This window comes from Spodoptera frugiperda, chromosome 28 (genome assembly GCF_023101765.2).
Source record: "Spodoptera frugiperda isolate SF20-4 chromosome 28, AGI-APGP_CSIRO_Sfru_2.0, whole genome shotgun sequence".
In the NCBI taxonomy this organism is placed as follows: Eukaryota; Metazoa; Arthropoda; class Insecta; order Lepidoptera; family Noctuidae; genus Spodoptera; species Spodoptera frugiperda.
The window spans coordinates 4,843,365-4,856,300 of NC_064239.1; the positions used below are offsets into that span (position 1 = coordinate 4,843,365).

At 36.3% G+C, this 12,936-nt stretch overlaps 2 protein-coding genes across 4 annotated transcripts in view; one reads left to right on the forward strand and one right to left on the reverse strand.

The window, feature by feature from the left end:
* LOC118265614 (polyubiquitin) overlaps positions 1 to 1,373 on the forward strand; it is an 11,841-nt gene extending 10,468 nt beyond the window's left edge. Inside the window, 3 exon segments of the mRNA XM_050706063.1 lie at positions 671 to 858; positions 861 to 902; positions 1,106 to 1,373. Of these exon segments, the coding sequence (XP_050562020.1) occupies positions 671 to 858; positions 861 to 902; positions 1,106 to 1,269 (394 nt within the window). The 3' untranslated portion in view covers positions 1,270 to 1,373.
* LOC118265458 (WD repeat-containing and planar cell polarity effector protein fritz) overlaps positions 1 to 9,831 on the reverse strand; it is an 18,316-nt gene extending 8,485 nt beyond the window's left edge. The window contains exons 1-15 of one of the 3 annotated variants that reach the window (XM_050706042.1): positions 9,635 to 9,831; positions 9,121 to 9,419; positions 8,731 to 8,852; positions 8,231 to 8,397; positions 7,665 to 7,779; positions 7,084 to 7,308; positions 6,702 to 6,835; positions 6,355 to 6,373; positions 5,586 to 5,687; positions 5,060 to 5,189; positions 4,533 to 4,671; positions 4,085 to 4,239; positions 3,231 to 3,895; positions 2,891 to 3,041; positions 2,003 to 2,517 (exon numbers count right to left, since the gene is read on the reverse strand). In XM_050706042.1, coding sequence (XP_050561999.1) covers positions 2,462 to 2,517; positions 2,891 to 3,041; positions 3,231 to 3,895; positions 4,085 to 4,239; positions 4,533 to 4,671; positions 5,060 to 5,189; positions 5,586 to 5,687; positions 6,355 to 6,373; positions 6,702 to 6,835; positions 7,084 to 7,308; positions 7,665 to 7,779; positions 8,231 to 8,397; positions 8,731 to 8,852; positions 9,121 to 9,419; positions 9,635 to 9,711 — 2,556 coding nt within the window. In that variant the 5' untranslated portion in view covers positions 9,712 to 9,831 and the 3' untranslated portion in view covers positions 2,003 to 2,461. Of the gene's footprint in view, positions 1 to 2,002; positions 2,518 to 2,890; positions 3,042 to 3,230; positions 3,896 to 4,084; positions 4,240 to 4,532; positions 4,672 to 5,059; positions 5,190 to 5,585; positions 5,707 to 6,354; positions 6,374 to 6,701; positions 6,836 to 7,083; positions 7,309 to 7,664; positions 7,780 to 8,230; positions 8,398 to 8,730; positions 8,853 to 9,120; positions 9,420 to 9,634 lie in introns of those variants that run through there. The other 2 variants (XM_050706043.1, XM_050706041.1) reach the window with 2 other exon arrangements.
* Between the last annotated feature and the right edge of the window lie 3,105 nt (positions 9,832 to 12,936).

The following is a 12,936-nucleotide window of genomic DNA, read 5'->3' on the forward strand; positions in this document are numbered from 1 at the left end:
ATTTTTGGAAGTATTATAAATTGGGGAGTACTTAAGATATTTTATTTCACTCATGAAATAATAGAATAACTATTATGTGTAAATTGACCATAAATGATTAAGGTTGTGAGCTGTATATTCTGAACGTGACCCCGGTAATGCGTTCAGAAATCAGAACACTTAAAATATATCAATCTATTATGAAAATGAAATTTAATTACATATCAAAGAATGGTTTGATATTTTATACGTTGTTTCAATAAATTGTCATTTAGAAATATGTATTTTCAGTAAATATTTTAATTACAGTTAGAGAAATATATATTCGATATCTTACAAATTATAGTTTATGATACCAATTCTGAACGACAAATTCCGCCATATTACTTTTCAAGTTTGACATTTCTTTTACTTTGAGCACGTTTTTAGGAAAAGGTGAGCTTGTGAAATAACTTTAAAAAACGTAAAATTAGTGATATTTTCATACAAAACCATCTGTATAATTGAATACTGTGATATAACTATAATTTCTTCATAAAATACAGTGTTTCCTTGAGCTGATGTTCGTAATTTAAATATCCGCGTGGCGTGTCATGTATAGACGTCGCTTGGCATTTGTTTTATAAAAGTTTAGGCCACCTGCCATAAAAAATCCAATAGATGTTGTAGTAACCAAATAACTTATTTCCAGCTCTACAATGCAGATCTTCGTAAAAACCCTCACGGGTAAAACCATCACCCTCGAGGTGGAAGCCTCAGACACCATCGAAAATGTGAAGGCAAAGATCCAGGACAAAGAGGGAATCCCACCAGACCAGCAACGTCTTATCTTCGCTGGTAAACAGTTGGAAGATGGCCGTACTCTCTCTGATTACAACATCCAAAGGAATCCACCCTCCACTTGGTGCTCAGGTTGAGAGGAGGTAAGACTTCAACTTTGTCTATGATTTTTAGGTTTAAAACATAAAAGTGTTGAGTGTGATAAAGAAATATTGGTCAGTGGGTTGTTTTAATGGCATATTAATGTTAATTTGAGACCAGCTTCATGTCAGCATTTAAAATCGAATGATAGCTGGCACAACAGTAAAATAATGTGCAAAATTATAATAAAACCAATTGTTTTCAGGTACCATTGAGCCTTCCCTCCGTATTCTGGCCATGAAGTACAACTGTGACAAAATGATTTGCCGCAAGTGCTATGCTCGCCTTCACCCCCGTGCTACCAACTGCCGCAAGACCAAGTGTGGACACACCAACAACCTGCGCCCCAAGAAGAAGCTGAAGGATTAAATTATTTTATTTCTTTCAATTGCATAGCATTACCAATTTACCATCTTACATTTTGCTATTCATTTAATTAAGATGACAAAATTAATAAAAATGTAACAGCAAAATATTTGTTTTATTTAGCATTAGCATCAGCCTATAAATGCTCACTACTGAGCATAGGCCACCTTTGATATGGGAAAGGATAATGATGATTCAAATAAAATTAACTTTTAAGAGAAATTTACCTTAGTTTATATTTTTATATTGAGAATAGATATTTTGCAAGAGATTTTCAACTCTAAACTGAATTAGGAAATTGTTCTGTCCACGAAATCTAAATTTAAATTTCGTTAATTAACCACTGGAAACTTTCTAGGCTAGGTTCACATCCATCCTATTCCTTGATTAAAGAAAATGTAAGCTTTATGGGGCATAACGCTAAGAGGGGCAACAACAAATTCGTTATTTTTTAGCTAGGAGCTCATGATTCTGAGATAGATATTGCAGGACTCACTAACTAAAGCAATCCAATTTACGAAATCTCAAAAAATATGTTTAGAGATTGCGTAAATGGGCCTATAGACCCTTTCCAGGTGTAGATTTCTACACTTAAAATCGCTGATGTCTCATCAAAAAAACTTGCTGATGCGAGTAAAGGTAGGTAGGTAGGTAGGATTCAAGCTCAAAATCTAAGGAGACTTATGAGGAATCTGTTATATTTATTAGCCAGCAGCTGGATAAATAAAACAAGATATTCAATATAAAATTGTATAATTTTTATTTATTAGTAAATAATATAATAAATGCATCAACGATTATTTAATTTCTATTTTAAAATTTGATCGTAGATTAAAGGGCAAATCACAACCATTAATGTAAGTTAGACTTACTGTATAGGCTCGCGATTTCATCCATGTTTAAAATAGTGAAATGCGGTAAGTGTTGATTTGTTCTTAGTTCTTTACCCATGTTCCATCTTCCTTACCACATGAGCCACCGCTAAGAAAGTAATTTCTTAGGCTTAGGACCTGATTATATAAAGAGGGAGGGACATTTCCTGCTATGAATTCAGTGTACTGAATCAGCCTTTAAACAATAAACAAATGTTTTTATATATACACAACTTAGATAACTTACAGCTAAATCTGGACGGATTCTTATATCACTATACATTGCACTATGTCGCTATAAAATGGAATGTATTGCAGTCTCTCTATACCATGCCGAAATGTACAACTTTGATTTTCGGCGGCTTTTGTGTTGCGTTTTCTGAAAACAGGATTTTTATACAAATAAATATTAATTCATCAATTTGTTTTTAATGCACAAGTGATTGCCAGTGTGCACAGTGACATGCTTTGATGGTGAAAACACAATGTGCAATGTGCATGCAGTAGGTAGTTTCTACAATAAATAACCAAATTCATTCAATGCATAGTCATAACACGGTATTGAAATGGCACAATTAGTACAAAAAATACAAGAAGCAGATCTATGACTATAAGCGAGACTAACAAACTAAACATATAAATGAAGTTGCATTGATGGTTTGATCGTGCATCGGGTGTGAAGTGAGGTGCGGTGTGTGTGATATGATGGCATGCGTGCGTGCATCACACTTCAACGTAGTCGAGCGTAGTACCGGCGGGGGCGGGCGCGGGCGTAGGGGGCGCAGGCGCCAGCGCTGGGGGCGCGGCGTGCTGCGGGGTGAAGGCGGATAGGTACTTGTGTGGGGGACAAAGAGGAAGACTGGCCGCTAACTCGCGGGCTGGCTCCGGAGATACGCGCGGTTCCTGCAAGAAAATATTCGGTATGTGACACAAGGCCCGTAGAGTAGGTTTAAGTCGTTTCCTTAGTCAAAATTAATGATGCGATATATATTAAAATACTGATAGCATTTTAATTGATTGTTTTCGTTTAATTCTGTCAATTGATGACTTGACTAGTAGTTAATTAGTTGCTATTAGTTTTTAAGTACTTACCGAAACTACAGCAATGGTAACAGTATCTGAGAATTTAACTTTATTCCTTTCCCCGGTGCGATTTCCTTGTTTCTCCGAGTCAGTATCGATTCTGTACGTTCTTTCTTTCAAGCTCGTACTGGGATGGTAATTATTATTATTTTGGTAACGATACAAGGTGTTCGGAGTTTCCTCTCTTAGTTCTGTTTGGTATAAGTGTTTATAGTGGGTGGTTGATAATCTGTCGTCATGTTGCCGAGGGAGTATGTCCAAGACTGTATGTGTTGGTTTGACGGGAGCCTCGTTTATAGTCAATAGTTTGTGTTTAGCACCATTATAGTTTGATAGTACGTCCATACTATGCCATCGAACGTTTTGTGAGTTCCGTATAGGTTTTGTATAGTCATCGTATTGAGTTCTCGTGTATGTATCGTCGCGTACGTCTGTAGTCCATATAGTGTTGTCTCTTTCTAAATACTGATGGAGGTTTGGTCGTATGCTGTTGGTGGACATGGTCTCTGTATGTGTGATCGGCACCTGCATGAGTGTGGGATGGTTTGGTATTGAGACGCGAGGTAATGGCGGTGGTTTTGTTTTGACAAGCTCTGACGTCACACTCGGTTCTTCTTCAGATCCGGTGTAAGAGTGAGAACTGCAGCTTGAACACGATTCTGAACATTCTGACCCTGCAATTAGTAGCAATGTTTATTAGTAGTCAGTACGAATGAAAATGGAGAACAAATAAGAATCATTTTAGCTCAAATCAGATAAAGATCTTTCTAAATGTTTTAATATCTGTAAAAGATTATCAAATGACATTAACCGCGACACAAATATTAATTTGTAGGTACTACATTTAGTTAGAGTGAACTAACCGTGATCTAAGTCAGCATAATGCAGTGCGAGTGAAGCAGCCTCAGTGGCGAGCGCAGGCAGCGCGCGGCGACTGGCGGCCCAGCGAGCGTCGCAGAACAGGTCCCAGCACGACAGGTCCACTGCTAAGCTTAGCGCCTTCTCTATACGACCGCGACTGTAAAGGCATAAAGTTTCTATAATGATAACTGCGAAATTATTTCGAAGATGCTCGAAAATTGTTAAGAGTTCCTGTATGGCTTGAAAGTAGTTGAGCATCCTTGAGATGTATAATAATTTGTATCTGCTTAGGTTTTAATATAATTTTGTTTAGTACTTGTGGCATCAACTTCTAAACTAGCAGTGGACACAGGTAATGCAATGATAGTGATTTTTTGGTTTTTAGTTTTTGGAAGACAGTTTTTTTAATTCAAACATCTATTCATTTATTTTTCATATGATAATAAGTACCGCAGTAGATGATGGAAGAACTTCCTGGCGAGGTCGTGTACTGGCGGATGGTACGGCGCGGCGGCGGCCGGGTGCGGGGCGGCCGGAGACAGGAACGCGCCCAGTGCACCCTGGGCTACTGCCTCGCTACTTCCTGCCTCTGCACATATGATAATTTTGTTTTATTTATTATGTTTAGCCGTGATCGCCCCATTGCAGAGCAGGAGCGCCTCTCTATCCCACCATTTTCTCGTGTGCCTGCCGCGACGTCTGTTGATTTGGAGTGGGCTCCACTCAGTTGTGAGTTTTGCCCACCGCTCACTTTATCCAAAAATGATAATTATTTATTTTTGTAAAAACCTTCAATCTGACTACTCCAAGAAGGAACACAGAAATCACTATTCATAGTGATTTCATTTATCGTTCACTTTTAAAGTCCAGAAAAAGTAAAATTTTATATCTTCTACGTGTGAGTAAAGGCCTTCAAAGACTAATCATGCCAAGAATGATGAAAATGTAAAATTCCTAATAGAGTATGGTATACGAACCAGTCTTGTTCCTCAAAGCAGCACAGACGAGCACGTTGACGGCCCACAGACAGTCGGTGCCCTCACGCTCCCAGTCCATGGCGCGGAGCAACGACACCGCCTGCGATGGACGCTTGTTGCGGATCCATGCCTGCCAGCGAAACAAATAACTTAATTTAGACTGTTGCATAACGATACCCTAATTGGCAAACCAGCCAACTACACATTTCGTAAATTTTTTTTTGTTAATATGACATGGAACACTTAGTATGACAGAGTTTTAAGTGTCCCCTGAAAAAATTGCTCATAAGGAGTTAGCTGGTTTGCCAATTAAGGTATCGATAACTAAGTCCAAGAAGTTTTACAATTACTATTATTAGATTTTAAGAAAGACGAGACATTGAAAGACGTTACATGCTGGGCAATGGAATCGAAACACTGAGTCTATTTAATATCGTAATATGTACAAAGAATACACTTATATACTAAATGTTATTATAAAGGTTCTCTTTAAAAAAAAATGTTTACAATAAAAATCGTGACTTACCGTTAGCAGTTTCGGATGCGTAATGTGTAAAAGAGTGAGTGGGCCGCCAGAAAAATTGGCCAGCAGTATGGGGCCGCCCTTCGCAGTTCTTGAGGCTAGCAACTGCATTCGTCGAGATTCCCTGGTAAATAAAGAACTGTTTAAAATCGATATTTCGAATGGATCTCAAGGCTAGCTAAGTGTTCTTTGAACAAGAGTGCTTTAAAAATTAGATGCATAAACGTGATGGAGGCTCAAAAAAGTCTGCAAGGATCGGAAACATCCTAACTAACATTAAGCGCTAATATAAGAGTTATAACAGATATATAAAGGAGCTAAACAGCATCCTAAGGTCATCAAGTAAGTGCTATCACGCTAGGAGTCCATGGCGCGGAGCTACGACACCGCCTATTATGGACGCTTGTTGCGGATCCATGCCTGGAAAAACAAGTTACTTAATTTAGCCTTAGGTTCCACAGTGGCGATGTAGTGGAGTTACAGAATGAATTTAAGAGCTAATAGCGTAATAGCTAATAGTAGCGTTAATTGCTCCTTTTGTGCAACTATCAGCGCTCCGAAAGAGTTTGTGGTAGCTTGCTTAGAACTTTAGAAGTTAATAGTAAATGTTAATTTCTTATATGGAAAATCTTATAGTTTGTAAAATATCGCTCAAAGCTATAACGTCAGAAGCTTTCGGATGCTGTAATGTGTAGGAATAAGTAATCGGCTGCCAGAAAAATTGGCCAGCAGTATGGGACCTCCATATATTGCAGTTCTTGAGGCTAGCAACTTGCATTCGTCGAGATTCCCTGGTATAAAAAAAGAACTGTTTAAAATCGATATTTATTATCTAACACTCTTCTGGCGCGCTAAACGAGAGAGCCTCTATAATTAGAAGCAAACTATTCTACCTTCATAACACTGTTAGGATTCTAAAGTAAGCTCTATTTGCAGTTTTTTAATGTTTGTGCATGGCCCAATGCTAAATAAATATTTTCTAAATTCATATTGTGAATTTTAATGTGAAAGGTTCAAAATATATTTAAAAAGTTTAACAGATTCTGTATATCATCATCTTTATTGCACAACATTAAGGTTCAAAATCTAAAAGAACTTGAACAGATTGGGTTCACTTACCGAAAGTATGAAGTAAGATCTAAGCACTTAGAGTGGTGGTGTAGTAGAGAGAGTGCTCGGTCGAAGCACTGCAGTCTGCCGCCTTCTTCTGCCGCTATGATCAGCTCGTCTGCCCATCTGATTTCTGTCGCTATCTGATGATAACAATGAAAATATGATAATTATTTATATATCATCATAGCGATGATGGATCAAAGATCATCAAGTGCTTAAATTAAACAAAAATATTAAAGATGAAGGTTGAAGATAACACGTTATTTTCAACCCTCATCTTCATAAAGACAAACAAACTTATTAATATTAGTTAGGAAGATTTTATACTACCTATGCAATATTTTTAATTGACAAGTAATTGTTAAAATAGTACTAAGAATCAACTTACAAAACCAGCTCTTGTAGTATGCGTAAGGCCAGCTACACAATGCACGACATGTAGTGAGCCGTCGATGCAAGCGATCAATAGTCGCGTGTCGCAGGGAGAGCGGCGTACGACCCTCACAGCTGTGGACAATGACACGTGTGTCGCACTGTCGCGGGCACTCGACAATTTGGTCGCACGGTCTTCGGGATTCACTTCGTATCGAAGCCAGTCTAAGTTGACACCATTCTGAAAAGTATTTGTATTATGTGCATTAGACAAACAAGTATATAAGTATACATATTAGATACTGACCTAGGTATTGGGCGACCTCTTAAAAACAACTTAAATATGTAGTTAAATAAGCACTTACTGAGTTATTTATTATATTGACTAAACTTTCTAAATCTTGTGAAACCTTATGATTTCAAACAGTTTGGTGCTGATATGCATCTGTTTGTACAGTTGCATGCATAAAAGTTTAGATATATGCAGTAAGTTGTACTTTTTAGTAGAATAGAAAGCAAGAACCAGACTTACTGTATATTAATTTTAAAAAATGGTGGAAATGAATTCATTACGTGAGATGGAATATGTTTGATTACCTTATGAGATGCAACTTGTTCTACAATATGAACAATATTCTCCCCCTTGTTGGATAGCTCAGCAGACAATGTTTCATTCTCCAATTGGTGATATGCTGTTAGACTGATGTTATGCCTGTAATATGCAAGATATTATGTTAAATTATTAAATAATACAACCTTTATTATTGTTTAAACCTTTATTGGTAGCTGATGTTTCTATTATTTGTCGTTTTTTTGTAGGAAGATAATGCAGTTGGAAGCAACTGTGCCATTTTCTGTTCTCTTAACATGTTAATGCAAGTAATGCAAGCAAACAGAGTAAAAAAGTTAATTAGTTATGTGATAGAGAGCAGACCAGTACCCTTAGTACGAGTTTGCTTTACGTTTAAAGAAATCGAAACGAGAGTGTGTTTGCACTCTGATTGGCCGGCTCAAATGAACCAACCAATCAAAGCGCCGAATGCACTCTCGTTCTCAAACTCATACTTAAAGTACAGCATATAGATATATCACCTGATAGTAATTTACATTGGCTACATCAGAGGTACAAGTGTATCTATAGGTAATATTTAAACAATAATTACCCATTAATGGTATACAGGTGTAGGTTAGCATGGTCCTCGAGGACAGGGCTCCAGGGCGCCGGCTCCGCGACAGTGACGCTCCATACGAGCACCCGCGCTCCGTTGGCACTCTCATTGCTAGATATGTGCCTCTCTGTCCTGCGACTACTACCACCTAGCTCTATGTTCTGAAAAATAAGAATTATTATTTAGAATAATGTTCCTGGAATAGTTAAAAGTTTTTGAAAGTTGTTGATTTAGTAGTTAGTTACAACTTCACAGAGGGTTTTTGTTTGTAGGGTGAAAATAATCCAATGTCTTCTCCTTGGGCGAGGTAACAGCGAGTGCTAGACTCTTACTGATTAAAAAGCAACCCATTCCTACTTCTGCTTTTCGAGTTGAAGCTCCATTAAATCCACTAGGTAGTTCGCAACACTGGATCAGGCAACAGCCTTACGGGGCCTTATCTGTGGTGGTCTGATGGCTCTTTGATGTCATATTATCATATAAAAGGAACTAACCTGAATATGTGGATCCCTGTCAGTGATTCGACATGGGAGACTGATATTCTTCTTGCCAAATGTCACTAGAATTGCTGTGCGGTCATTGTGTGTCACCAGTATGTGTGATTTTGATAGTGCCACTGTAATACAACATAGAAAAATTAAATTAATAAAAAAAGGTAAAGAATCTTTAATTTACTTTAGTCAGTGTTGCCTTTGGTTAAATAAATAAATTATTGAGTCTAAGTTCTAAATATATCAAGTTTATTTCTTTTGTCTTTATTTTAAAGGCATTATTTATGGGGTGCACTTGCACTTGGTATAAATCACTATGTAATTTTATACAGGCTAACATTGTACGATAATTAAGCCAATACTATGTTATTTAAATAAATATATTAAACATACCATTTGTGATAGACTGTCCGGAGAGTTTCCCCACAAAATATCTGTCGAAAAGTATTTGAGAGACATCTAGAGTGTTTTGTTTAACAGTTAGGTAGGCTATCACTCCTGAGGAGAATACCAAGGTGATCAGCGAGTCGGTGGTCCATTCACAAGTGATGATACTCCTGTCTCTAAGCTTGGACTCCAACTGGCGCACCTGGCGAGGGTGCGCGGCCCGCCAGACACTGCCCCGTTTTTCACAATAACTGCGTTTACCAGAATCATAAATCGTCTCATCTACTCTTTTCTTAGTTTCATATCTGTAAGCAAGTAGGTTAATTTTTATTCGAGAGTAACGTAAACATTCTTTAATTGTGTAAATTAAAATATTAGACTAGATAATATTTTTCTTCTCTGACTAAAAGTAGGACATAAATGCTTTAAATATAGATAGTGTATTTTAATTCATCAAAAGTTTTTATTATAATCTAAAAATATTTATTTACTGTTCGATAATAAGTTTTTGGAAACTTACTTGAAACTTTTAAAGTCGTTGTTTTTTATGTGCACAGTGTCATCGCATGTTAGGAATTTAACGTCATAGTTTATCATTATGTATTCTTATTCATAACTTAAATATAACATTTAATGATAGAGTTTAAAAAATAATTTTCTAATAGAAATCGCAAAATCTAGTTTATTTTACATCTCCGTGTATCACATTCAGAAAGTAAATAATTGTGACAGTGACGTTTCTTTCTTTGACGGCTGTCGTTTTTAAAAGTTTCGTAGGATTTGGATATGGGTCTTTTAAGTGTTTATGATTCTGCAACAGGAACAGCAACAGAATTCACACTGTCTGCTATAATACAGAGAAAGATTAATTTTTAATTATTTGTACTTTAATCTAAAAATGTTAAATGCACTAAGTATTCATGCTTTTCATATAATTCGTTTGTATTTAATGGAGGGTAGTTAGAACTAAGCTTTTAAAGTAGTTCAGGTAACTACTATCACGACACACGGGACTTACAACATAAATTATGAAAAGTATGTGTACATTGTATAGTGGCATTACGTGCCATGTGAACGTCTGCCTACCCCGTCTGGGATTTAAGGCGCGACGATATTATATATGTATTTTTATTTTCGGAAATCGCATTTGTTTGTGGCACATGAACAGCAGTCAACACTACTACGTAGTGACTTCATTAATGCATGTAGGTATGTACCTACCATGCTACGTACAAACTTAAGTATTTATTTTTAAGCTAACAAACAAACCCGTAATTGTTGTTGAACAGATTCCGTAGATTTATTTGGGTAGCCCTGGTGATGTATTTAAATAAAGTGCGCGCAGCTGAAGTTTTCAATATCTCTAACTTCTGAGAAAATTTGTTCTTGTCCTTAGTAACACCCTACTCCCTACACATTAAAGTAAATTTAAAAACAAAGAAGAGACTTTGTGATTATGTATTATTATAAAACGAAGAACTTATACAAGGTAATTAATGAAAGACGATCAATCATAATGTAAACATTTTTAAAAAGAAACATTTTTGTTGTTGTTCGTTGATGGATGGGTGGGCCAGACTCGAGTTTTGCCTCAGATACAAGACTAAAATATTACTAAGCAACATTTTAAAGTACCTAAATATTTGAGAGACAACTCGTAGCCTAAACAAATGGGTCTGGAAAACTGAAATTTTATACAGGCGTTCTTCCAAAAACAATTTACTTTTATATTAAACTAATAAGAAAAACATTCTAAAACTTCTTTTAAAAATTGAGTAGTTTTATAACAAAGTGAGAGGTATTATCCTAATCTCATATAATGTTTAAAGAAATTAAACTTATCAGTATTTTAAGTAGTCACTTAAAGTGGTTTTAACTAATAGATTAATGAGAATGCTAGAGGCAGATATTGTAACGTATTTTTTGTTACTAGTACCTGTTTTTGATAGAATTAAATTTGGACACTTCTGTTAAATAGACGTCTCGAAATTACCTATAGTTTTATTAATATGTAAAACATAAAGCGGTGCCGAAGATGTGTGAACCTAACATGGGTGTATTTTTGCTGGCCAAACTCTTTTAGGTGTATGAGGGGTTGTGTTTCGTAATTCTCATCATTGTTATATCTGTGGCGTAGGGGAGAAAATAGCTTGTTAGCACGGCCATGTAACTATGATGTGGTTAGGACCTAAAATTTATGGAACGATGTAAGGTAATGGGCGTCGCACTTTATTCGTCGCAACGTAGCTGAAGTACCCTACCTAAGTAGGTACATAGGTAGATAATTAGATAATAATAGGACAACAATACTAGCTATAATTCTGTATCAAATATGTCATACTAACCACTGGTATATAAGCGAACGGAAGTTCTATAAATAAGTTTAATTAAGACAAAAGCAACAGTTCATTAATTGAATTTAATCAAATTCCAAAATATGAGCTTATACAAAGCCTCTGGTTGAGGATCTATTTCTGGAATCATTGTGCGTTATTTACAATACGTAATTAGGTTAATATATGTAAGAATAGACAAGTGTGGTTGTCTGTTTGTGGTAATATACCTAAGATTAATAATATCGTGGCGGTCGAAATTGTGATTTTTTATGTCCTTCAAATAAAACGATAATACTTATAGGATACTCTTCTCGCGTCTCTCAGTTGAGTAAAAACAAAGTGCGTTACCTGTTACCCATTTATTCGTAAACACTAATTTAATACAAGCTAGTGGATACGTTGCATTAAATTAACGAGTCCAATACCCAGTTTATGGTATAGGAGATAAACTTTACTATGTTTCTGAAATAGGTCTGAGACTAATGCCTTGTTCGCACTACGCTAGTATTTTAGTCAAGTAGCGAGTATATAGTAGCACTCTCTCGCTTCGATTATGGGATAGAAGCAAGGGAGAGCTACTTATGTACTTCGCTACTGGATAAAAATACTAGCGTAATGCGAACAAGGCATAACGTACGTGTGGGTATTAGTGTATTGGACTTATATAACATGTCTACGTTTTTATTGAGAAAATTGGACTACGGACGCCCGTCGAGGACTCCCCAAGTGGATACTTGTGTTCTAAGCTACCTATTTTATAAAATAACAAGTTTTCGTAGGATCTCACGAAGTCTTAACTGCTATATTAAATGTGTGTAAGTAATATTGTTTAATAATAATACATTTTTAGATACACCAGGATTACATACTGTGCCAAAAAGTTCAACACATCGGCCTTGTAACCCTACATTTTTAAATCTTTTCCGTGTACTCGTAATTGTGTTTATTCAGACTGAATAAGTTTAATAAATTAAGAAAGTGGGATAACTTAGTAAGATAAGCCTATAAAAAATAAGCGTAGGATTATGGAGACAAAAACATAGATCGAACAATTTATGCATTATTAAGATCAATCTATTTCAAAAGGCAAACGTTTTGATGTAAATCCTATTTACTAGACTGATAGGTGTATAAGGAAGTTTCTTAGAAAATGTTGTATGCTAAAATAAGCAATTTACATGTTTTCCTGGTAACTCGTAGCCAGCTTCGTAGCCGTAGACAATTCGTAGCTCTCGTAGCCAATGTTCGGCGTGTTACGGTAGTTTAGTGTTATCTAATTGCATAATTTGTGGAGTTCATTTGTGTTATGTATTTGGTAGTCACATTGTAGGTATTATAATATAACACCACGACAACCGACTATTACCTTCTAAAGGTATGTAGTACTGGAATTATGTACATCATCATCGTCATATCAGCGATAAGACGTCCACTGCTGAACATAGACCTCCTCAATGGCTCCCAGATAGGCCGGTAGGAAGCGACC